General features: G+C 32.0%; 5 protein-coding genes and 1 pseudogene across 14 annotated transcripts; 4 read left to right on the forward strand and 2 right to left on the reverse strand.

Annotated features, from left to right (window-relative positions):
• Nucleotides 1–47: 47 nt before the first annotated feature.
• Hsc70Cb (heat shock protein 70Cb) lies at nt 48–19,665 on the forward strand. Of its 4 annotated transcripts, none has more exons than XM_018506924.1 (14): nt 53–390; nt 1,290–1,488; nt 1,940–2,296; nt 2,397–2,718; nt 3,086–3,341; nt 3,433–3,563; nt 3,680–3,951; nt 4,151–4,258; nt 5,655–5,777; nt 5,919–6,158; nt 6,577–6,867; nt 6,941–7,716; nt 11,440–11,442; nt 19,655–19,665. In XM_018506924.1, the coding sequence occupies exons 1-12, from the start codon at nt 275–277 to the stop codon at nt 7,136–7,138; spliced, it is 2,613 nt and encodes an 870-aa protein (XP_018362426.1). In that variant the 5' UTR covers nt 53–274; the 3' UTR covers nt 7,139–7,716; nt 11,440–11,442; nt 19,655–19,665. The 4 variants fall into 4 exon arrangements, with proteins under 4 accessions (XP_018362430.1, XP_018362426.1, XP_018362427.1 ...); XM_018506925.1 differs by lacking the exon at nt 19,655–19,665 and adding an exon at nt 12,906–12,962; XM_018506927.1 differs by lacking the exon at nt 4,151–4,258 and having other exon boundaries at nt 56–390.
• Nucleotides 9,275–10,275, reverse strand: LOC108760777 (vacuolar ATPase assembly integral membrane protein VMA21 homolog). Its single transcript, XM_018506938.1, has 3 exons — nt 10,202–10,275; nt 9,998–10,103; nt 9,275–9,796 (listed from the first exon to the last, which is right to left on the reverse strand). The coding sequence occupies exons 1-3, from the start codon at nt 10,214–10,216 to the stop codon at nt 9,654–9,656; spliced, it is 264 nt and encodes an 87-aa protein (XP_018362440.1). The 5' UTR covers nt 10,217–10,275; the 3' UTR covers nt 9,275–9,653.
• Lamtor1 (Late endosomal/lysosomal adaptor, MAPK and MTOR activator 1) lies at nt 10,074–12,265 on the forward strand. Of its 2 annotated transcripts, none has more exons than XM_018506937.1 (6): nt 10,074–10,136; nt 10,636–10,713; nt 10,950–11,026; nt 11,135–11,224; nt 11,583–11,781; nt 11,875–12,265. In XM_018506937.1, the coding sequence occupies exons 2-6, from the start codon at nt 10,669–10,671 to the stop codon at nt 11,962–11,964; spliced, it is 501 nt and encodes a 166-aa protein (XP_018362439.1). In that variant the 5' UTR covers nt 10,074–10,136; nt 10,636–10,668; the 3' UTR covers nt 11,965–12,265. The 2 variants fall into 2 exon arrangements, with proteins under 2 accessions (XP_018362439.1, XP_018362438.1); XM_018506936.1 differs by lacking the exon at nt 10,074–10,136 and adding an exon at nt 10,475–10,527.
• Nf-YA (nuclear factor Y-box A) lies at nt 14,254–22,192 on the forward strand. 6 transcript variants are annotated; one of them, XM_018506932.1, is made up of 8 exons: nt 14,254–14,463; nt 15,277–15,592; nt 15,668–15,804; nt 17,905–18,078; nt 18,327–18,418; nt 18,540–18,684; nt 18,772–18,923; nt 22,108–22,124. In XM_018506932.1, the coding sequence occupies exons 2-7, from the start codon at nt 15,289–15,291 to the stop codon at nt 18,841–18,843; spliced, it is 924 nt and encodes a 307-aa protein (XP_018362434.1). In that variant the 5' UTR covers nt 14,254–14,463; nt 15,277–15,288; the 3' UTR covers nt 18,844–18,923; nt 22,108–22,124. The 6 variants fall into 6 exon arrangements, with proteins under 6 accessions (XP_018362434.1, XP_018362431.1, XP_018362436.1 ...); XM_018506929.1 differs by having other exon boundaries at nt 18,537–18,684; nt 22,108–22,122; XM_018506931.1 differs by lacking the exon at nt 14,254–14,463 and adding an exon at nt 14,813–14,867 and having other exon boundaries at nt 18,537–18,684; nt 22,108–22,123.
• Nucleotides 14,483–15,121, forward strand: LOC108760775 (uncharacterized; annotated as a pseudogene).
• Nucleotides 22,140–24,239, reverse strand: LOC108760774 (uncharacterized). Its single transcript, XM_018506935.1, has 5 exons — nt 24,076–24,239; nt 23,731–23,982; nt 23,532–23,664; nt 22,336–22,516; nt 22,140–22,258 (listed from the first exon to the last, which is right to left on the reverse strand). Exons 2-5 carry the CDS (start codon nt 23,956–23,958, stop codon nt 22,156–22,158), a joined length of 645 nt encoding a protein of 214 aa, XP_018362437.1. The 5' UTR covers nt 23,959–23,982; nt 24,076–24,239; the 3' UTR covers nt 22,140–22,155.
• Nucleotides 24,240–25,170: the final 931 nt, after the last annotated feature.

The following is a 25,170-nucleotide window of genomic DNA, read 5'->3' on the forward strand; positions in this document are numbered from 1 at the left end:
TGAACTTAGCAGAAGGCAGTGGCTGTGGTGTGCCGTGCCGTGCCGTATCATACCGCCTGTGACCGCTTGTGCCGTGCGTTGGAAAGCGTTTCCTACGGAACATCGTGCGCGTCTAGTGGTGAACGCCGTGATCGGTGAATCACCGTGAATCTCGTCGAGTCCCGATTCTCACGGAGGTGAGGACACACGAGTACCAACGGAGTGCTGAACGTCGCCGAACGTTCCTCACGTATCTCGTGTCACAGAAGAAATTGTCGATTCCGCCGAATCAGCCATGGCCGCGATGTCCGTGATCGGGATCGACTTTGGTAATGAGAGCTGTTACGTAGCTGTCGCCCGCGCCGGCGGCATTGAAACCATAGCGAATGACTACAGTCTTCGCAGTACTCCGTAAGTCACTTTTAGGATTGGGAGGGATACCGGCCTTGTTGTCACGTCGCCGCGCCGCGCCGCGCCGCACACAATCCTGACACTCGGTATCTCTTTCCTCCAGTCTGAATTTCATTTATTCCCCCCTTTTCTCGGATTTTTTGTCCCTAAATACCATTTGGAAATATATTGCTGGTCCCGCAACCTCACTTCCATCCGATACCGTTGCGACTTCAACAGGAGCAGTTTCCCGGTTTTTTGCGCTCAGTAAACCTAAAATTTGGAATTTATCGAATTTCGATTGTTTCCAAAATTGGACAGAAACCCAAAGCTTTTTTTACGTGTCGAGACACGAAAATTGCTTTCCTTTTTTTTTTCTAAATTTCGTGCCAGATAAATTACCGATAAAAAAAATTAGGATAAAAAAAAATTGCAGGCCGAAGTTTTACGCGCGTGTGGATTATCGCACTCTCCGGAACATCGCGTTACCATAATACCATTTACAGGCATAGCGTCACACGTTCATGTGTTTTGGTGTATCCCAAAAAGTCCTGCTTCGCCTGCGTAGGAGCTTTCCTTGCTTTCCTTTTGGAGTTGTCACTACGTTTATATTTATCCTCCATAAATCATCTATAAATCTGGATGCGGCCGATGCGATTAATGTTCTACACCTCGTGTATCTGCAAAAAATTATTTTTTTTAATTTATCGCTTTACGAATATCGCTTTTTTTCTTTGTTTATACAACACTTTGTATTGATAATAAAAATATAAAAAATTCATCTCTAATATATGGTTTTGTACATATGAAATATCAAGAGTAAAATGTAAATTTATTCGATTTTATATTTATTTATATACAATTATGTATGACTGGTATATGATGTCAGTAACAGACAAAAAAATGATACTGGTTTCTAGGTCATGTGTGGCGTTTAGTGGGAAAAACCGAATACTTGGAGTTGCAGCTAAGAACCAAATGGTGACCAATGTGAAGAATACTATTCATGGTTTTAAAAGATTATTAGGTAGAAAATATAATGATCCTCAAGTTCAATGCGAGTTACGATTTCTTCCATATAAAATAACCCCGCAAGCTGATGGAAGTATCAATATACACGTAAGTATTGCATCAGTACAGAAAAGAATAATTTAGTTAATTTCTATTATTTAACTGCTGTTTGAGAACAACATAAATTGTAATTATAAAAACAAAAATAAGATTATTTAAAATAACCATAAAGTTTTCATTTGTACTTTTATAAATAAAATATACTTATGTAAACGAGAAGGAAAAAAAGAAGAATGAGAGCAACAAATTTCAATGGTCTTACTTTCTTTTCATATAATTCTGTGACTACGAATCGAAAGTAATTTAGGCATTTTGCCAAGATTCTCTCGAGAGACTCATATTTTATTTATATCTTTTAAGGATACTATGATGATTCATTGAATTGCATTATGTTGCTTATATAGATTTCATGAATATAAATATACACATTATCCAAAATTACATGTTTTATAATTGTTAAAAATTATTTTTATTATATTTTCTTTATTGTATATTTTAGGTACAATATTTGGGAGAAGAGCATGTTTTTTCACCAGAGCAAATTACTGCTATGCTCTTCACAAAATTGAAAGATATTTCTGAAACAGCGCTACAAACTGCTGTTAATGATTGTGTCATATCAGTTCCTTCATATTTTACTCAAGCTGAACGTCAAGCTCTACTTGACGCTGCTAAGATTGCAGGCCTTAATGTTCTGAGGTTATTTAATGAGACCACTGCTACTGCTCTTTGTTATGGTATTTATAAGCAAGATTTGCCAGCGGCAGAAGCGTCTCCTAGAAACATTGTTTTTGTGGATTGTGGTAATGCCAGTTTGCAAGTGAGCGTTTGTGCCTTTCATAAAGGCAAACTTAAGGTTAGTACTATAAAATCAACACGAACGTTACAAGATTAAAATTATGCCATTCAAAAACGCTTGAGAGAGATTACATTATTTTTATTTCATTATGTTAAAGATGTTAGCAAGTACCGCCGATAATCAATTGGGTGGAAGAGATATCGATGTTATTTTGACGGAACATTTCTGTAATGAATTCAAAACACGATATAACATTGACGCACACACCAATCCGCGAGCGTACTTAAGACTATTAGCAGAAGCGGAGAAACTGAAGAAACAAATGTCAGCTAATTCAACTACCCTTCCCGTAAATATTGAATGTTTTATGGACGAGAAGGATGTACACGCTGAGATGAAGCGTAATGATATGGAAGCACTATGTGCTCATCTGTTTGACCGTGTTGAAAAAACTCTTAAGCAATGTTTGTCAGATTCGAGTAAGTTCGCAAATAGTTAATATTTTCTACAAACCTAATCACATTGCTCTTGTATTAATATTCGTTCCATTGGTGTAAATTCATCTGTCCTAGATGGACCAAAACCTCTAGATTATTCGTTACACTTGCAATTTTTATGAAGAAAGTAAATGTAATTTTATTTTGAAAAATAATACTGACTTATGCAACCTCAAAAAACTTTTTTCCAAAAATTGATTTAATCATTATTCATCTCCCTTCGTACAACTTTTGTTTAAAATATTTTTTTGTGAAACATAAGAGCAAAAATATTGACGTAGGAATATAAAAATGGTCCATGTATATTCAGTATTCCGTTTTGTACTATTAAGAATGTATAATTTGGCAGAATTGAAGCTAGAGGAAATTCATGCAGTCGAGTTGGCAGGAGGATCGAGCCGCGTTCCTGCTATTAAACGTTTAGTAGAGGAAATTTTCGGTCGACCGATATCGACAACATTGAATCAAGACGAAGCAGTTGCTCGTGGTTGCGCGTTACAATGTGCTATGCTGAGCCCTGCCGTGCGTGTCCGTGAATTTTCTGTTACGGATTTACAGCCATATCCTTTGAAATTGACGTGGGATGCTAATCAAGGTGAAGAAGGGTACGTACAATTATAATTACCTGTTATCTTGCTATCTCACTAATAAAAATTAAATTGAATTAAATAATTTTTTCTAACTTTATTTTTTTAGCGAAATGGAAGTATTCGGGCATAATCATCCCGTGCCATTCTCAAAAATGTTGACGTTTTATCGTTTGAGTCCATTTACGCTATCAGCTAGTTACAGTGTAACACCTTCATGTTATCCCCAATCATATATTGGTATGAATTTAATTTTATTTACCTCTTAAGATGATTTTATTTCTTAAAGAAATCTTTAAAATAGAAGGGCATATGTACTTTATTCACACTTATCTTATATCTTACATTTTACACAGGAACGTTTACAATAAGGAACATAAAGGCTACGCCAGAGGGTGAATCGGCAAAGGTCAAGGTAAAGGTAAGAGTGAATTTGAACGGTATTTTAACCATTGCGTCGGCTTCGCTTATCGAAAAACGTGAGCCAACTCAACAAGAGAAGGAAGAAGAGGAAGCTCAACAGCAACAGCAACAACGACAAAATAACATGGATGTCGACTCACAAGCGACAGATAAAAAAGATAAATCTGATCAAGATGCACAGGCTAACGAACCACCAGCTCCAGAGGTTTGTAATTTCGTCGTAATATTTTAAAGCTTATGAAAAGGGATAGCGGTCTTAGAATAGAATATCGTGATTTTGATTTGTCAATAAATATGTTACGGTATATGGACTATGTAAAGTTTGGAATCATTCTATGCTGGTGTGCGATCTTGTGCGTTGCCAGCTTTCAGGTGCATGACTATGTGAGTTTATTGTGGTTTAGGTGAGCATGGATAAGACACGACGGAACTCAGATGCTGATGATGGTGGAAAAGGTGCTGGGGGTTCTGCCCCTTCCTACTCCTCCAGGATTCTCTCTTGGTTCGGCTCGGTACGGGGCATACTATCTCTTACTTGGACCCATACGCATACATCTATATTGAGACATGTGTGCGATAAATTCTCTAATCTCTTAATCGTTGCTTTGTTGTGAGTTTTTACGAGCATTTTTTTGTATTTAGGGCCAATTAACTTGAGTATTCTTTCCATCATGCTAGCTTTATCGCTTATTTTGAAACAGAAATTAGACTAACCCCGTCACCATAACAATGAATGCACAACAATTGCAATAATCGCCTTATATAATGCAAGCGATATACTTGTCATTAATTTGACAACATTAAACGCATTCTCGCACATTTTATTTTTTGATCAATTGCTTTGATTGAGTAATTCCTTATTTTTTCTATAAAATAATTTTGAGAGAAATTTATCAAAATATCCTTGATATCTTTAATTTATAATGCATTTATATCTTAGGATTTAGAAATGTTTGTTATTTTTGTATTGTTTTTTATGCATCTTAACTTTTTCTATTAGTATATGCATAGATAACAAACAGTTTTATGTATTGTATTTTATAAGCTAAACCTGTAGATTGATATTAAATGCATGACGCGTTTGGCTTAAGCTCATGTTTTAGATCCTGTGTCGATTTCTTCTGCAAACTCGACTATTCAACGGCACTATAAAAATCTAGAAAAAAATTGAGCTTGCTCTTTTATTAATCACAGTATATAATAGCCTTTAACAATTCATTTTTTTTTGTAATGCATATGGGTCCAAGAACAGCTGTGTTACAGCTGTGCTGTCTGTCTTTACTCTGCTATTCTATACACTGGGTCGCAGAAGGAAGAGACAGTGATATCTAATAAAAGCATACAAATATTTGTAAAGTATAAAGGCAGGCAACACTGATTAGTTTTCAATTCGTATAGAAAGAAAAAAAAAGCAATTTAATACATTATATGGGTACGAAATGTATAGATTATATAAACTTACTTTATACTATATTTTTGTTATGTGAAACGATACTATACGGATTCTAAACTACACACGAAAGTGTATACCCCATTATCCTTGTCTCATCTTTATCATCACCTGAATTCCATTTTAGTTTTTCTAAAATTTTTAATTTACTTGATTTCGCATTCTTACATTAGAAACACATACACACAAAGATGTAAAATCACATTAAAAACAAAAAAGCGTTTCAAGAAAGTATTGTAAAATAAGGTAAGTGTTTATGCAGATGAAATTTCTCAATTTATGTAAGCATATCTGTTTTCACATTGTGCGTCTATTTTTTAAATCTTATTAAATAAGAAATTGTGAAAAATATCAAGTAATAAACTTTCTTGTAAACGATTTTTTTATGGGTTCATGCAAAAAATACAGTACCGAACAAAATATATTGATAAATATTTAGCAAATTTTTTTTGTTTTAGGGAGACGATAAAAACGACGATAAAGGTAAAAAAAAGATTCCCATTCGTACAATTGATTTACCTATTGAAGCTAATGTTTGCGGATTATCCCTTCGAGATCTTGATGCTGCAGTAGAAAAAGAAGTATGTATCGTTCAAGATATATCTCAAGCATTACGTAACTTTTATGAACGTTGCATAATTTTATCTACAATTATAGCGAAAAAAATTTGTCGGTGTAACATCGAATCATTATATAATTACATGCATTTTGTTCATGAACAGGGCAAAATGATTGCTGAAGATAAACAGGAAAAAGAACGAGTTGACGCGCGTAATGCCTTGGAAGAATATGTTTATGATCTGCGTGCTAAATTGTCCGAAGAGGATCAATTAGCTACATTCATTACAGAAATAGATAAAGAAACATTGTGTCGTACATTAGACGATACTGAAAATTGGCTTTATGAAGAAGGAGAAGATTGTCAACGACAAATTTATTCAGAGCGATTGACGCGTTTGAAGGTATTATTTGATAAAATATTAATCATCAATTTATAATCTTATGTCCATTGGATCCGCTCGTACGTTTTGTGAGCTCTTGCGGACACTCGCGCTGACGGGAGATTTACGTGCAATAAATAACTCCGTTTAGAAAACGCAACGCTTAGATTTATTATACAATAATTAAAAGAGATACACAGGCGCGAGTTTAATGCCTGAAATGACTCGCACGAATTTTGTCATGGAATCGCTGTTACTCAAAGAACAGCGCGTCATTAGGAATCGGTTTTTACTTCATACTTCATATACGGACAATAACGAGAGGATCTTCGCTCGGTCATAATAATATCTTATACAAGTTTTCCAAGTTTTTTATTTTTTAATAATTCTTGCCTTTATGAAATAGAATTTCTAAACGCCCCCGTTTTCATTTTATTAGTCTCAGGGAGAACCAATAAAGGAAAGGAGATTCGAATTTGAAGGGAGGTCGTACGCATTAGAAGAATTGGGAGTGGCATTACAACTGGCTAAGAAAAGTCTGGATCAAATAAAAATGTTGAATGGAAAGGATGACAAGTATTCTCATTTAACGGAGGAAGAAGTGAAAACAGTTGAGAAAACTGTGCAAGAGAAATGGACATGGTTAGAGGAGAAACGTATTCTACTTGCGAGTACACTTCGCACGCAACAGCCACCAGTTACTGTAGCACAGATTCGGGCCGAGAAACAAGTAAGTATTGAAAAAAAATCAGCTGTAATCATAAACAATTTTCTTTTATTGTATTTATTTTTTCGTTATTTAGGCAATGGATAGTGTGGTACTACCTATTCTCAATAAGCCTAAACCTAAAGTAGAACCGCCAAAGGAAGAAAAACCAAAAGATAAATCTGCTGATGAACAGAAAAATAATCAAAATCAAAATGCCCAAGGTAATAATCACAGTCAGTCTAATCAACAGCAGCAGCAACGAACAGAAGAAGAAAAAATGGATGTTGAGTAACGGTCGCCGCAACTTATGTGTTTTTATTAATGTTAAATCTACTATAATTGAAATAGGAAGTATTTCATTTGGATAAATCATGTCTCGAAAACGCTTGACATGTTGTAGTCTTGCACATACAATTTTTTTCTGTTTCATTGTTTATCTTTTTTCTTCGTAACATTTATTAATCTCAAATTAAGCTATTTAATGACATATATACATACTATCATCAGCATAAGCGTGTTACGCAGAAACTAAAGAGATGATGTAAATTTGTGAATTCATGTAACATGTGAAAAAAATATTCTTTTGCTTAAAAGCAGCTCGTTGGCATTCGTAATATATATTATTATAAAAATAATTATAATCTGAATAAATTTTGGAGAAACATAATCGCGAATTATTGAAGCTTTTTTATAAAGAAGAAAATTGTTTTTCCTTTTTAAGTTTTTAATATGTTTCTAAGTGCACATAATTGAACTATACAGAATAAATATTTCAAAAGGATTTTGAAAACTATTGCCAGTAGAAAAAATTGTGACTTTTAATGTATAGAGCGAGTGTTGCAATTTTGTATAAATTAATGTGAACAACAGGTAATTTTTAAATTTATTACGTAACATCTATTACATAAAAAGGATTTACAGTATTTATTGTAATATTTTAGTATTTATAAAAAAATATTGTAATAAATACTGTAAATTATTTTTATGTAATAAATGTTTCTGAACCTAACAATTACTTCTTGTTCACATTAATTTGCACAAAATTAAGTTAGATATAATTGACTAAATTAAATTATGAACTAGATAATTTCGCTGGCGATCTTGCGTATTTGATAATACAATTGTTCATTCCAGCATAGTCGACAGTAAATACTCTGTCACATTTTTTGCTGCATTTATGATATTTAAATAAATTAATATTTCGCTAATTGAAATTGTGCTAAGTTTGCTTTAATTTTTGGATTAACACATCTACAAAGATGTTACAAGAATTTATTGCAATTTCTTTTTTAATTGGACTTGAATCGTTTTTGGTGCAAAAATTTCATTTCCTAAAGAATTCTAATTCAACTAGATATATCATTGTACATAACTTGTAGGCATCTACACAATGACATAATATGTTTATCTCTCACGATATTTATATTGCTATATTTGCAGGACAGAAGATTCACAAAAATTATTAAGTTGTTCCTAGAATAAGCAAGATAGGTGGTCCATATTTCATTCTTATGCCTAACGTCGTTCCCACATCGCTAGCACTTAAGAATCGCAAATTATTACATATATATATATATATAATAGTTACTATTAGCAAGATGTAAAAAATGAGTGTTAAAAATATTTTCCTTTTTTTGAATGATAAAAATTTTCACCATGTATGTAATGCGTTTTCTTTTCTTTTATTTATACATTTCACACCGTCACATTATATTTATATACACTTTTATGTTTATAACAGATGAATCGTCACATTTATTTTTCGTCTATATATCTGCAATTAGTTGATGTTGAATATTGTCTTATTGAGATATGAATCAGATATCATTTAACAAGCTTCATTCAACTTTCTGTAGAAACGTATATTGTCACATTTTTATTCGACAATTCATGTTTGAAAAAAAATTGTTTGCTATTCCAAATTTTGTTGTTCCAAATAAAAGAATCAAATAACGTTTTTTTTTTGCCACAATGCAATTAGTTGAGTTGTATGAATTAATATTTGTTCTATATTAATAATTACGTGTTTGTTTAGTCTATTTGTGGTAAGCTAAAAGGTTTCGAAAAATGTTTCTCTCTTTTTATAAATATGGGATGCGTTCCAAAACTTGACTCTGTTAACTCAAGTATAATTTTATTCTTTTGTTGTTCACTGAATGTTGAACAAGGATAAAGGGAGTTGACAGTTGAGTTTTGGAATACCTTTGAATAAAATTTAAAATAAATAGTATGCAATCATCATAAATTTAAAAACCTTTACATATAAAGAAGGGAATATGGGCGTCTATCTTCAATAAACAAATAAAAATCACTAAAATTTTATGTTGCCATTGTTACTTACGTTTTATAAAAGAAAATTGTATAGATAAAAATATCTGTTTCAAGAAAAAATCTGTTTTACTAAAAAATTTTATACACTATAAATTCATTCTAATTCACCGTACATTTATTTGTACGTGAAAATTCAAAATATTTTAACGTTTGTACGGACATCAAACAGTATACTGGGAATATGTAATGCATATATGTAACGTTTGAAGTTGTGGAATGTAAGTTGCTTTGTAAAATTTCATTTTTATATAAATTACATTGCACAGATAGCATTAATTGTTAATTTTGGCAAATTGCAAATGGCTTTCAACCGATTACTGACTAGAGTAAAATTAAAGAAAAAAGTATCGTTGACTCTTGTGACAACACATAAAAGTTTTACTTTACAATGCCACTTAATATTATCCGAGACAAATGTGTTGATTGTGATTATGTCATAAGTGTATGATCACCAAGGTGTACTTAATAATAAAAAACTAATCTCTCTTAACTGCTGGTGTTCTTGATCGATCATCAAAGTATGCTCTATATATAAAAATTCCTAAGGCAATGTGTAACACTATTACTGCAATGCCAGCCGAATACACATTACTTGATACTGTGTTGAGACCTAATATACCTATAACATAAATAAAACAAAATTTTCATTAGTTAAGCCATTGAAGAAAACAAAATATTCTAAAATATAATCCAGATTCCACAAAAAAGAAATATATGGAAAAATGATTCTTTTTGATAGTTATTTCTTTGTAAACTTGCTACGGCGTTCATTGCAATTTTCTTATATATATATATATATATATATATATATGTTTCGTACCATCAAAGAGAAAAATTTTGCTTGTAAAGAAAGCGACCACAGGTAGCGCGAGTATCACCACACTGTGAAAAAAGACTGTTTTAAACGCTTGCAGCTCTGTTACTTCCTAAAACAAAAAGAAAACATCTACAGTAAACTGGTAAACTTTATTTATCATGTAGACATGATTATACGTAAATATATTATTATCGATCTTGAACTTACCTTTGTACCTGACATGATAGCGACTGTAATATGTGTATCTATCAAAGTAGCGAAATTAAAAAAATTGATACCGACATAAATATCAGCTTTCTCAGTTAATTCCGCTGAAGGAAATTTAATATCGATTCTTGTATATCGTTGCAATGAGTCGCGAGTGCTATGATGTCAACAGGAACAAGGTTATGTTTTCAAATAGTACAGGGCGAGTTCCACTAGAGACGTTGCATGTACCCGGTTTCATCTCGTTCCCGAGTTTTCGTCGTTTTCGTGTCAGTTAATTGCATGCGCCTTGCTGAAACAGCGTTTATTTATAAAGTTATGTTTGTGTATGTATATACGTAGAATTTTGCGGCGACACAGCTGATTCACCTGATTGTTTACCGGAACGGAAAAATGAACGATCGTTTGCAATAACGGATATACTTTGCTCGTAGAGAAAGGTCACATTGGTGGGATTCCGTTTAAACATGGGATGCTGCTACAGCTTTTGTAAAGAGGACAGCGGGCCGCAGGTAAAATGACTGCGAAAACGGTTTTACTGCACTTTCAACATTTTCTTCCTTATCACCGATACGTGACAATTGTCGCAGTTAATACGCCTACTCGACGATAGTGATAACGCTTGATGAACACATCACATATATTTGTGTTGTAATGATAAAGAAGTTATAATAATAGAAAGAGAGTAACAAAAATTTAAAAATTTTTGTATATTTTAAATATCTATTACAATGCTTGTTATTTGCAGGGTGGAGAAGCGAATGAAAGAACACATTTGCTGGTAGATCCTGTCAGTAATAATACAAACGTACCGAGAGTTCATAGGTGAGTTATTTTATGTGTTTATCAAGCACAGACATTTTTGTGTTCGACATAATATTTCGAGCTCTCTTAAGTAAGATGATAATATATCTTTTGTCTTCTTCTTTTCAGTGACGATTACGTTAACCAATATGCAAGTTCCGTGCCTAAGAAGACAGATGAACAGAGTGCGTTGAACAGAATTTTACATGAAACTGCAGCGTGAGTAAATTTTTTCTTGTACTTTGATTTCTTTTATATGATTCGTATTACATATTAATTTGTGCTTTGAAGATATAATTTTGTCTATAAAAATTTCGTTTTTAATCTTTTAACGCTGTTTTTATATTTCGTCATAAATTTACACTGAATATTAAAAAAAAATATCACATAAAAGTGAATATACAATATTCAGAAGGAAAGAAGTTAAACTGCAGTTAGTGAGAAAAAAGTAGTTTTGACTCCATTATAAATAACCTTCATGGTATAATACAATTTTATTAGTTTTCCCAGTAGAAAATATTATAAAATAAATTACTCTAAAAATTGTAAGTTAATATTAAGGTTTTTTTTTTTTCAGCAATGTTATTGACGTGGGTGCGTTAGACACTCATAATCTAGAACAACATGAATATATGGACAGATCTCGTGCGTACTCAAAGAGAATAGAATCGGGTCGAATTAAATTTCCTGAGGATGCATCTTGCCTACTTAAGGATATACCTGCTCCAGAACGAACATTAGCTGCTGATCCACTTGCTGCTGAAGACCAAGAATTGGTAAATACTTTGCTTCATCTTTCTCGTATTTTCTTCATTATGAGAGCACTAAGTTTGTCGACAATGAAAGTAATACATATATTAAACGTACAGATTACAGAAATGCTCAACAAGGCTGTGACAGCATTAGGCGATGTAAAAGTCGAACACAAGGAGGATTTGGTGGTTCCGTTTCTATCGTGATCGTTGAATATTCGTCAAATTAATTTATAATTTCATCTCATTTGACTGGAATTTTAACATTGTAAAAAAGGATACGTCGGAAATATATCGACCTAAGTCCGAGTTACAATTCTAGCTTATGTTGAAACAAAAGATCAATTGTAATGTATTATACAGAATGTTGAATTATTACTGCTGTTTATGCTTGCTATGTACTAATAGTTTCACGATTGTTAAATAGATATACAGTTCTCTCTTTTATTTTAAAGTTTAGTATTATTAAGATGTGCGCCATTATCTTTTATCTATGTGAAATTTTTATGTAAAAAATTAATTTGTTATTGTAATATTTATCGATAAGTACACACACACGCGCGCGCGCACGCGCACACACACACAGAGTATCCTGTCACTATCCCACGCAAACACTTAGGCCCAGTTTCACACAACTGATGGTTAACTCTTAACCGCGCGAGGGGTTCAATTTATTCATTATCTCTTTTCAATTCTAGAATTGGAGAAAGATGAGAAATAAGTTGAACCTCGGTTAAGAGTTAATCGTGAGTTGTAAAACTGGGCCTTAATAGCATATTTTTTGGCCAATTGTGAATCTGTTGTTTTTCTAGGAAAAATATCGAGTGAGATTTTTCAACTTGCCTCTCTTCCACATTATATCTTTAATAAAATATGATATTAAATACAAATTTTATGAAAATAAAGTTTATTCAAAATGAATTGATAAATATAATTTTGCTATTTATTTGCACCCTTGAAATTTAATTTATAAAATGAGATTTTTGCTTTTAAATTGTTAATTATTAGCTGTTAATTATAATTTTTCGACTATCACTATCTGAACATTTTTCAAAAGAAAAATCGATTTCAAAGTGACCAAAGAATGTGCTAATTTATGCAATAATAGCAGGACGCTTCGTATATACATATCTTCAGATAAAAGTAAGAAAAAGAATACTATTTTATCATTGTTCAATAAATTCAATCGAATCTTATATAACTATGATTTTGTAATTATTATTATAATTCTTTTACTATTGTAAAGAAAGATTTAATACAAATTTATTGCCTTCAAAAATTGCAAGGAATTTATAAAGGATTTTGAATGACAATATTAAATTATGTAAGGTATTTCATAATGTAACTTATAATTATTTATAAATAATAAAAATTTTTCTATTTTGCAGTGATAAATATAAGTGTGACAAATATCAACTAACTTGTAATTAGTATTAATATAAATATTTATATAGAAATAGATGTATAATTAATACAAAATTAAGAAGAATGAGAAACATTTCTTTCGATATATTATTCTTTTGTATTTTTTCAAGCCTCTGAAATTCTTTTGTACTTTTTCAAGCCTCTTTAGAACTTTTAACTCTAATTGTAGTCCAAGACGATAAGTTACTGCTAGAAAACATTTTTACTTTGTATATGCACGCACGCAGGTGTTTGTGTGAGTGTATGTATTTTTAAACAGATAAAATTGTATTGTTTTTATTAAGGAAAATTCAAATATAGATATATATATATATTTTTTTTGTTCGATTTATTGTTTAAATAGAAAAGAAAATAAAAAATCCAACAGCACAAAATTTACTGCAATATCGATACAAAATCTTTGTAATATTGCTACAACTTTTGTGCAACTTCGTGCTGTAGGGAAACAGTACTGTAATTAATTGTAAACAGAAAATTCTTTAATTACTTTCACAATAGGTACGTAGTTTAATTTTTCTTTACTATTCCTTTAAATTCAGAATTAAAATATTTTGTTACACATCTTTCTCATCAGATCCGAATTTTTTAAAAATTTGAATTTAAAATTGTTCGATTGAAAATTTGAGCAATAAAAACTATGAAATTGTGTGTTGGTTTTACATTGGTCTCGATTTTATTGTTAATCTTATGAGAAATATTCAATCGTTATAATAGTCCAAATAGGAAGAAAAGAAAGTCGAATAAAAACACCGTATTGTATTTATTGTAAACAGTTCTTTGTTTATTGTTTTTCTTTCACTGAATTATTTTCCTAAATTTAAGTCAAAGTATCCTGCTATATCTCCAAATCCGAATGTAAGATTTGAACTTAAAATTGTTTTAAATATTCTAAGTAATATTAACAAACTATGAAAAATTGTACAATATTAGTTCTGTAATACTATGGTATAAACAAATTTGTAAATAATGAGTTATCAGAAAGAAACAGGAGAGAATTTATCCTTTAAGACAAATTAATAAGAAGAATTATCGAAAAGTGATACAATGTATAATGTAGTTTAAATCGCGCGCCTGAAGGGAGAGGGATGAGACGCGTAACTCGATTGGCGGTCCGCATAGAGGCGCGGAGGGGCATCGACCGGTCTTGGATCGGACTGCCATCGGACTGGCAGTTCACATCTTTCAGTGCCACCAATACACAAGAGCTGAGAACGGTCTTTCGCCGACCATTGGTCCTCAATTCGTCGACCAATTGGGAAAGTGCCCACGAAAATATCCAATGTAAGTTCACAAATTATCAAACATCAGCCCGATACGCGGCATGGTCGTGCGCCCACGTTCGCGATTTAACGTCGATTTCGCGGCCGCGTCGTGTGTTTCTCCGCGCGAGCCAGCGCCTTCGCGACGCCAAAAAAGCCATTGCCACACGGCCATGTTTGCCGAGGCGATATCTTGCTCTCTTTCCACGGACGTACGATGGCGATCGACCCAGGTTTCCTCGTCGCGGTTGAACGTCGCGTATCCTCGCGAACGATATGTTCGCGGACCGCGGCATCGGCGGCTGCGTCGCCTGGCGTCGTTCGGCGTCGCTCGGCGTCGCTCACGCGAATCGCCTCTGAGACGTCTCGGAACGTTGCCACAAAACGGCGCGAATCCCACGAGACGACGCGCATCCCTTCTTTCATGTACATGCGTGTGCATTCTGGTGCATTCACTCGTCGGGCAACGCTCTCTTCTAGGCACTCACACTATTCGTCTCATCCGCTCGCGATTTGCGAAACATGGCTTGGAGGTCGCACGTCCCGCGCGCGCGAAATCACACACACGTGGTTCACGTTAAGCGAGATGGCCTGCTCCAAACACTCCAAACCCGCTTGGCGCGGCCGCCACGTCGGCGGGCTGCGTTGCATTTCTATAATTGCCTCGTAAACTCCACGCACCGTTAACCTAATAGCGATGATGCAAATTGAATGATGATACACGATTGTATCAATAATATCTCTTGGTATCTATTTTAGCCCTATTTTAGCCCTATTTGCGATATGTATATATTTCTAAAGTATTTCGTTAGTTTTTTTTTTTACTTTATTGTAGCAAAGATTTATTATGGAGCAACTCAGCGAAGGACAGGCGGTTGTGGTCGGTAGCACCGGTGGAGCTGTACAAGTTGTTCAAATGGGCCAAGGTGGCCAAACAATGATGCTTCCGCAAGCGATACAAGTAGCAGCGACACAAGTAGCGCCTAATGGACAGATCCAAGTTGTTCCAGTTTCTAGCCTGACCAGTACCGGTCAACAGATAGTTATTCAGCAACCACAAACGCCACAAATTATTCAAACTCCTGATGGACAGACCTATATCTATCAACCTGTGCAATTAGAAGGTCAAGTACAACAAGCCCAACCAACAGGTAAGTTAAAAACATATCTATTTCATGCATCTTAACATCTTTGTATAAATAATTCTCAACATCTTTTGTTTACAGTTATAAATCTTAATGGTAATCTCATGCAAATTGCTGGTACAACATCACAGACTGCAACTACTGCTGCTAGTACAACCCCAGTACAACCTTTAGGTAGTCCTACGTCAACAGTGTCACAAGGAGGGAACGTTGTTATGGTAATAATTTAGAAAATTTTTATTTATGTATGTAGTTTACATTAATGTTTATAAATGTCATATTGATTCCTGTAATAACCATTGAATAATATATTATATGTTTTATATTATAACAAAAACAAAATAGGTGATAGGAATCTACACAGAAGACGATACGTATTTACCTTAATAAATAAATTTAATATTAACGGCAGCTGCATAAAGTCGGAAAGATAAAGAATACTAATGTACGTTTCGGCTCTAAGTCTTTACTGAAGGCTTAAATCAATGCTTAAACATATGTTATTGTTTTTTTCTCCTCAACCTATCGTTTATTTTGTTTTTGTTATTGTATTTTTTTTGTTTCGAAAATTCTTGGATCGTCATTACAAGGTTGCCACAAAACTGGAGATCAGAAAATTGTGGGAAATTAAAAGACAGTTGAAGAAATCAGGAAAAAGTTAGAGAATTTTATAAAATTTTCTGGGAAATTAAAATTCTTGACTTTAAAGAAGTGTTTAAAGCTAGTATTACATTTATTGTACGACAAAGGATATGGTCCATTTGATGCTACAAACGCTTCGAAATTTTTGATTGACCACTCGGAAGAAAGAATTATACTAACTGACCAATCAAAAAATGCTCGAAGCATTTGTAGCATCACGTGGACCGTATCAAAAGATTTTAAGTTGATTAATTGACTATAGGATAGAGAGATCCGACAACTTCTCTTTCCTGCAGCCAATCAATAGGCTCAAAATGTTTTGTTGTACGATGTAATATTAGCCTAATGCCCGCATCAGATTACAGATTGACGATTACGATTAACGGTTGCCCAGTTCTATTTCAATCAATTACGATGGACTCGTTCCCCTTAGAGTGCTATTTCATTTGTGTATTTTTATCGTACGACAAATGTGTACAGAACAAAGAGGTCGGATCTCTTTATTCTATAGCTAATCAACAGGCTTGAAAAATTTATCGTATGACAAAAACGCACAAATAAAATATTATCCTAAAGCCAATATTACATGCGTCCGTTTTTTGTCGGACGACGAATTTTTCAAGCGTGTTAATTGGCTGCAAGATAGAGAGGATCTCTGATCTCTTTGTCCCACAGCCAATCGACAGGCTTGAAAAATTTGTCGTCTGACAAAAAACGGACGCATGTAATATTGGTCTAATATACAGGGTGTCTGGAAATTACCGCCAAATGTTTTGTGCGTGGGTAGAATAGACTATACTGAGTCGGAAAGTCCTGTACCATTTTGCAGTGTCAGCAATATTTACCGAGATATTAATTACTAAAAATTGCAAAATATTGGTCTTGAATAATTTTTTACTCAAATACTATCAACTTTACAGAAAAACTGCGAGAGACAAAAATCATTTATTTTCTTCTCATAAAGTTCTGAGAATTTTTTTAGAATTTTTTAATACCGTATTTTCTCATGTTGGTAAAAATAAGAAAATGCAGTACTAAAAAGTTAATAAAAAATGCAGTACTAAAAAGTTAATAAAAAATTCTGAAAAAATTTTCGGAACTATATGAGAAGAAAATTAATGATTTTTGTTTCTTGCACTTTTTCTGTAAAGTTGATAGTATTTGAGTAAAAAATTGTTCAAGACTATTATTTTGCAATTTTTAGTAATTAATATCTCGTTAACTATTGCTGACACCGCAAAATGGTACAGGACTTTTCGACTCAGTATAGTTTGTTCTACCCACGCACGAAACATTTGGCGGTAATTTCCAGACACCCTGTATAACGTATGTTATACCTACGCAGTTTTGAAATACTACTAACTTAACAATTAAAATTGCGAGCAGTGTCAACGATATTAGTAATAATTTATATTGTTACGTTAAATTAATTTCTCAACAAAATATTTAACGGTTTCCAAATTAGGACGAAAACACAAAACATTTCAAAATATTATTGAAAGTCAGGAAAAATCATGAAAATTTGAAAATCTGAAAATCAGAGATAGAATTTTAAGATGAAGAATTTGTGAGAACCTTGTATTAGATTTCTATTGACATATGAACTTTCCGAGAATTAGGAACAATTAATATCATCGCTATAATCATTAATTCACCATGTTATATTTTGTAATTAGATGGTACCAGGTAATAGCGGACAAACACAGTTCCAAAGAGTGGCATTACCTAATGCTGAACTTCTCGAAGAAGAACCACTGTATGTCAATGCAAAACAGTACAGACGGATATTGAAACGTCGTCAAGCTCGTGCTAAATTGGAAGCTGAAGGGAAGATACCCAAGGAAAGGCCAGTAAGTATCCTTCAATTTTTGGACTTCAAAAAATGAACTTTTTTAAATATATATTTAAAACTGAGATTTTCATATTTATTTGAATACATTTTAGTTTATTTTGAATACTAATTTGTATGAAATATAAAATTATATTTATATGTTGCAAATTAATATAAATGCATTTATTTTTTATGTTACATGCCGTCATATTTATTTGTAACATATATATTTGAAAGAGATAAAAATAACGAAAAAATTAATTTCAGAAATATCTCCACGAATCTCGTCATCGACATGCGATGAATAGAATTCGTGGTGAAGGTGGCCGTTTCCATTCAGGTCAAGTGAAGAAACGAAAGTAAGTGATTACTTTGTACATACATATATATTTTTTAATACGCGTTTTTCTTGTAAAAGAATAAGAAACAGTGTCTCATCTTGGTAATTTTACGCATATAAGAGTATAATGGTTCCAGTAGACAAAATGCAAATCGCTCCACGATTACCCAGCACATCACAACCTCAACCAGCACCGATAACGTTCATACTGTAGCAATAGCAGCTGCAAATGTAGGTGTACAATATCACGACACAGACAATATGGTATCCACGATTGTACTTGAAGTAAGATAATAGTTTCTATTCTCTCAGAGTCGCTTGTGATTTCGCAGAATGCGAATTACATTTGTCGTTTCTAATTGTTTGTTGCAGAAGCCAAATATTCCTCTGCAAGATATGATCTCTGATGACGACATTATTACTACAAACAATCGCTTGATGTAGATAATATTTGGATAATAGTTGGATTGAAAAAAGGAACAAGAATCATGTGTCAGTGATTATATTGAACATCTACATTTTTTGTATGTGTAAATATTCTTGGTGCGATGTATAATATAAGTGTAATTCATACAAAGAATGTAATTTTTCGATATGAAACTGTACATAAAGTATTCCAGATAACTTTTTACTTTAAATTTCGCAACGGATTTAAATATTTTTTAATAATTAATGATCGAAAACAATTTATTCTAATAAATTCTATTCGTATTTATAAAAATAAAAATAGAAAACAAGAATATTCTTATCACATTAAATATCAATATTATATTACAATTTCATTAAAAAATGCCTACATTTTTTATTATATTTCAATAATTAAAAATTAAGGAGATTTATTTGAAATCAGTTGCAGAATACGAAAAACAATCGAATATTTAATGATCTCTAATATATAACATATTACAAAAATATATAGCGTTAAAGAAAGTGAAAATAAATAATTTTGACATTCAATTTTGTTAAAGAAAATTAATTAATTTCTAAATTAGCAAAAAAATTTGTTTTCTAACGTTCTGGAGCACTTTGAGTATGTATACATATGTATATATATGTATACGCATACACACACGCACACATAATTTTTAATTCTATATATACGTACATACATAATTAGGCAGTATTTTCATTTTTATAATAATTTTATTGTATCGAAATAGATATGAGTTTTTGTTTGTAATATGAATGAATTTTATGTATAGGAAGTTAATTTGTAGGCACAATAAACTATAAGTTGGTAATGTAATTCTATTAGAATGAGAATGCATTATTTTAAAGTTAATAACTTCATCAAATTTCATGAAGTCTTAATATAGTTATCGATATTGTGAAGTGAGGGACTGAAATCATAAATTGTATATATTATGTGCTGGGTATTTTTTTAGATTTGATTAAGGCATTTCTTTTTTACATGCCTGCATACGTGCGCGCATGCATATATATACAAAGTGTCTCATAATTCGTGAATCATCTCTTGTAAACAGGTAGAACGAATTGAATCGAAAAATTCGAATATTGCGATTTTTGCTATAGATAAGAAATTTATTGAAAATCCGTAAATCAACAAAAGAGGGCTTTGTAAAAAAATAATCTGTTTATAGAGCATTCTATTTTCGTGTTCCTAGAAATTAGAAATGCTGAGCTATCTATTGTCGCGGAATCATATATGATGATTTGCTGATATTAATTTTTCATTGTAAAAATTGCAAAATAACAATTTACAGAATTTTTCAATTTAATTCCTGCTACATACTCATGAGAGATAATCCGCGAGTTATAAAACATATGTATATCTTACATACAAATATATATATCTAATTTGTGCTATGACTAAAGGATATAAAAAAGATAAGTTCCGTGCTATAAAAAAACATAGTACAGAAAAGGCCGTTTTTTACCTACTAACGGAAAAGTGTAAAATATTAAATCTTACAGATTTTGACCTGCTGAACACGATGGTGCTATTAGTTTTTATTGAAAATGCGGGGAACATCGTCATTTTTCGAGTTAAAGTCCTATATTTTACCCTCTCTGTAATACATGATTTTCAATACGAGTGGATTATTTTATGTGAAACTTAGTATGCGGAGGTTCCTAATATTGTTAAACGGAAATCTAATAAATAAGATAAATTCGAAATAAAGGATCCAAAATGGCGGATGCCATTTGGCCATTTTTTTTTGCTGTCGCCAACTGTTTTCTATAAACCGTTGCCAGCCGGGTCCAGGGACAACGAGCGTGGACGTAGCGGTTTTCTGTCCCCTCTTTTTTGTGTTCTATATTTTTTTTGTGATTTGTATTTTTTTATGTTTTAGTATTTTTTATGTGTCCATTTAATCGGTTTTTTTTGACATTTTTATAATATTTGTATATTCAAGTCTCGTGAAAAACAGCTCTTTTGTTTCCAAGACATACTAAATATATTTGTTTACTGTCCGAACCGTCCGAATTTTAGAATAACGAATTGACATTTCATACTGATCACTGCTTAAGCTCGAACTGTTCGAACTGTTCGAATTAGATGCTCGTTTTTTTCCCCTTTGAACTATTCGAATAGATCGAATATTCGACATGTTTGAATCTTTCGTCTGAGCCCTAGAAAAAATACTGAAACATATAAAAAAATACAAATCATAAAAAAAACAAAAAATACATAAAACACATAAAAGAGGGAACAGAAAACCGCCACGTCTCCACGCTCGTTGTTCCTGGGCCCGGCTGAGAGCGGTTTATAGAAAGCAGTTGGTGACAGCAAAAAAAATGGCCAAATGGCATCCGAAAAATGATGATGTTCCCCGCATTTTCAATGAAAACTAATAGCACCATCGTGTTTAGTAGGTCAAAATCTAAGATTCACTATGTTTTACACTTTTCCATTAGTGGGCAAAAAACGGGCCTTTTCTATACTATGTTCTTTACATACAATTTTTTATCGCAAGCATAATCATTTAACTCGATTTTCCATATTAATTATAGTACTAAAATTTAAGACATTTAAGTATCTGTAATGTTTGTTACTTGTATAATTTTATTTATCTTAAAATTTTGAGCTTTAAATTAATCTCAAATTAAATTATGGTAAGTGAACATTAATTGATCATTAATTGATTGTTTGAGTAATTTGATGATTAATTGCTTGCTAATTAGTTTGCTGAAACAATTTTGATATAATTGTGGAATATAAGTTACACATGTGAAAGTGTTCAGCGAATCTGTTACATATGAAATATCAAGTATTCATATTTGTTGGAAAATATTTTGTAAAATGATATTAGATTTGAATATGTAAATAACTATGTGAGAGAGAGAAACGAGTTTTGTGAATTATACAAGTAATATTACGATCTAGCATTCTTGTGTATTGATATGAATGTGCCTGCGTGCGTGCGTGCATACGTGCGTGTACATATACACATATATATATATATATAGATTATATATATATGTATATGTATATAGTTATATAAATGATGTACGAAGTAATTGATTTATCCCAAAATCACATGAAATTGAAATTGAAAATGTAATTATGAATATATAATATGAATTCTGTTTTCCAACAATTTGCATATGTGATTTTGTTTTATTTGTACTTTCATTATTTTACATGTAACCTCCCTTGCCATGTAAATCCTGAGCTCACTTGTAAAATCGTAATTTAAAAATGATTCAGAATATTTTTTCAAAAAGAGTTAAATTTTGTTTCAGTATCAGTGAACATTCCAATTCAGATATTCAAGATTTCATGTTTGAATTTTACAACCCAGATGCGTGATTTCTCGTATTTGATGGCCGGCTTCGTAACATGATGTTTTCTCCTGCAATCCCGATTGTGCCCGTATATTCGGAATTTCCGGTTCTGCCGGGAAAGGAAACAGGGGAAACTATTTTAAAATTGTATCTCGAATTAATATAGATATTGCGTAATTTACATACGTCACTCGAAGAATTTCTCTTTCTTTCGGATTAGGATCCAAATTATTTCGGGATTTAAAAATTTTTGATGGTTTTATTAATTCTTTCGTTGCGATTATCCATGGATTTCGATATGCACGTTTTTGAATTGTTTCGGGTATAATCCAGTTTTGCGGCAATGTTATTTCCCTGCGACGATGATCTGATTGTGATGAAATATTCATTTGTATTGATATGATAAATAATAAATAAGTAAAACTAAACAGTATTGCTCATGTAATGTCCGCTTTTTTCCAAAGATACAAATATTAACCCTAGCTATACACACTTTTTTCTACCCTTGATATGTACCCTCGGGTCCCTGGGACCCCATCCATATTTGTTAATAAAAGTGAACAAATTACTAGAATATTTATAGGCTGATATTCATAATCGAATCTTATATTCAAGACCGTCTTAAGTACAATCTTAAGAAGTCACGAACCAATCAGGGCCAGTATTCATAGTTTATTCTTATTTTAAGACCGTCTTAAATAATGTTTTAAGTCGCTAATGCGGCCCTCTGATTGATTCATGACATCTTAAGACTTAAGACGATCTTAAATATAAGATTCGACTATGAATATTAGCCAGAGGGCCGTATTAGTGTCTTAAGATATTACTTAAGACAGTCTTGAACAGATTGATAAGAATGGCCTACGAATACCGTCCATAATTTAATTGGTCAACACTTATAAGTACTAATTAGTGAATTTGCTCACTTTTGTAATTTTTATCTCATTTCAATCGATCCCCTGATTACAGTCACAAGGCGTATTCATGTTCATAAGATTTATGATCAACTGTATCATACGCGTGCGGCCGCGCGCGCACACATACACACACACTTTGACAAAAGGATTTATGCACGGATGTAGATGTTGAGTTTGTTTTTCCAATAAGATACGGGCCTATGGTCTACTCGATGTTACAAACGCTTCGAAATATTTTTGGTCAGTAAAATTCTTTTTTCCAACTAATCAATCAAACGCTTCCAAACTATTTGTAGGTTTTATCAAGAGAAAACAAAATAGTTGTGATATTTTGCAGCATATTTGTGGCATCTTATCTGCCACCGTTTCCGACTTAATGATCCTTTTATCTGTTTGTAATATGCATGTGTGCGTGTGTCATATACGTTTACACGTATACAGATATAATGATTATTTGCAATATACCTTTACGAAATTCCTTTGAATAATCCTGTTGATATATAGTCTTCATTGATTTCTCCTTGTTGTTTTTTATCACGATCTCATTTGGCACGATTTCCGGTAAAGCATTTCTTAAGTGGGGAAATTTGTCTCGTATCTATTTTCAATGATGTACAATTATGATAGCATACAATCACGACTATAAAAATATTTGCATTTTTACTCTGTTTAAATTGTCGACTGGATCTTCGCTTCGTTCGTTCTCAGATAGTAACCGATTTTCCAGTCGTGTGTGCAAATATTGTTTGTACGGTCTATTCAAGATGTTCAAGGATGGCAAATATTTTGCTAATAATTTGCGCTTTGTCGTTCTTTTACTTGTCTTTCCAAGATAATCTTTCTTGTAAATCGTCACAAAATCTCGTAAGTCATCAATATCTTCAATTTCCATTACGTGAATTCGAGCAATTATTTTCTAAAGTTTGTAAAAATGTTTTCTTTATAGAAATTTGTAAATGTGTGAGGAGAATTATTTGCAGTATCCAGCAAACATAATAATGGTATATACTGCAATTGCTGATGCAAGCAGCAGTCTAATGTGTTTGGTTATTAGCTTGTGTTTCGACGAATTTGCTTCATGTGTCAAATACTGCAAAACAATAATTGCCTTAATTGTTTTGCTGAATGTACGTATATACACACCAATACACACGAAGTCACAAATTCCTTAATATACCGAGACATATTCAGAACGCATTCTGTCTTTAGATATCTCTGCATTATGATTGTTGATTATTCGATGGAGTTGCTCTGATATATTTTAAGATTATTTTGAATAACAATATCTTAAATAAATAAATAAACATAAAAATATAATATAATAATAAAAAAAAATATAATAACATTATTATATATATACATATAGTAACATATGATATATAAATATATATATAATTTATATATTATAATTACTAAAATAATATCTGCATTATAATTTTTTACAACGCAAAAATTAAATATATAAATAATTTATTTACGTACGTTTAAATATTTACATATAAACTTATATTATACGAAGGGTTGACATTCATTTTAATCAATATACGCAAATATTTCGAAAAGGAGAAATTTTTGCAAAAAATATTTCAGACAAAAGTTTTATGGTTTTAAGGGAGAAGGAGATGATGACCTTGCATAAGTATGAGATTTCTGGTTTTATTGTTTAAGAATTATATCGCTAGAAGTATATTGCTATAAAATTGTTTAGAAGAGTTCGTTTTATCGAAGTATTGCTGAAGATAACTCAAATTGCAACCACCAAAAAATACGAGGATTAGATTGAAATACATTTTATTTGCACTCTAACGTGCTACTATTATCGTTAGCTTTTTTGTTGAGCATTCCGTTTTAAATTTCGAGAGTCCAGAATTATATAATATATTAAATCTTATATTTTATAATCTAATTTTTAGAATTATTGTGTAGAATTTTATATTCTCACTCGCTCTTATTAAATATTTATTTGTTCCAATTTCGAGAGTCCGATTAATTTTTATTATTTTATTTTTATTATTTTTATTATGTTATTGATATGTTACTAATATGGAAATGATAGTTCAAAATTACTAACATAGACGTGCCAGTACATTATATATCTTTCTGT

Source organism: Trachymyrmex cornetzi, unplaced genomic scaffold, assembly GCF_001594075.2.
Source record: "Trachymyrmex cornetzi isolate Tcor2-1 unplaced genomic scaffold, Tcor1.1 scaffold23, whole genome shotgun sequence".
NCBI classification, from domain to species: domain Eukaryota; kingdom Metazoa; phylum Arthropoda; class Insecta; order Hymenoptera; family Formicidae; genus Trachymyrmex; species Trachymyrmex cornetzi.

Bases quoted from the DNA above. Each gene is read 5' to 3' on its own strand.
- Hsc70Cb (XM_018506924.1), top strand. From the start codon at position 275: ATGGCCGCGATGTCCGTGATCGGGATCGACTTTGGTAATGAGAGCTGT. The intron at 4,259-5,654 runs GTACGGGGCATA...TTTTTGTTTTAG, and splicing joins TTCTCTCTTGGTTCGGCTCG to GGAGACGATAAAAACGACGA. The intron at 6,868-6,940 runs GTAAGTATTGAA...TTCGTTATTTAG, and splicing joins AGATTCGGGCCGAGAAACAA to GCAATGGATAGTGTGGTACT.
- LOC108760777 (XM_018506938.1), bottom strand. The intron at 9,797-9,997 runs GTACGAAACATA...TTTATGTTATAG, and splicing joins CAAAATTTTTCTCTTTGATG to GTATATTAGGTCTCAACACA.
- Lamtor1 (XM_018506937.1), top strand. From the start codon at position 10,669: ATGGGATGCTGCTACAGCTTTTGTAAAGAGGACAGCGGGCCGCAG. The intron at 10,714-10,949 runs GTAAAATGACTG...TGTTATTTGCAG, and splicing joins AAGAGGACAGCGGGCCGCAG to GGTGGAGAAGCGAATGAAAG. The intron at 11,782-11,874 runs GTAAATACTTTG...TTAAACGTACAG, and splicing joins CTGCTGAAGACCAAGAATTG to ATTACAGAAATGCTCAACAA.
- Nf-YA (XM_018506929.1), top strand. From the start codon at position 15,289: ATGGAGCAACTCAGCGAAGGACAGGCGGTTGTGGTCGGTAGCACCGGT. The intron at 18,419-18,536 runs GTAAGTGATTAC...TAATGGTTCCAG, and splicing joins GGTCAAGTGAAGAAACGAAA to TAGACAAAATGCAAATCGCT. The intron at 18,685-18,771 runs GTAAGATAATAG...TGTTTGTTGCAG, and splicing joins TATCCACGATTGTACTTGAA to AAGCCAAATATTCCTCTGCA.
- LOC108760774 (XM_018506935.1), bottom strand. From the start codon at position 23,958: ATGGAAATTGAAGATATTGATGACTTACGAGATTTTGTGACGATTTAC. The intron at 23,665-23,730 runs GTAAAAATGCAA...CATTGAAAATAG, and splicing joins CAGTCGACAATTTAAACAGA to ATACGAGACAAATTTCCCCA. The intron at 22,259-22,335 runs GTATGTAAATTA...CTTTCCCGGCAG, and splicing joins AGAGAAATTCTTCGAGTGAC to AACCGGAAATTCCGAATATA.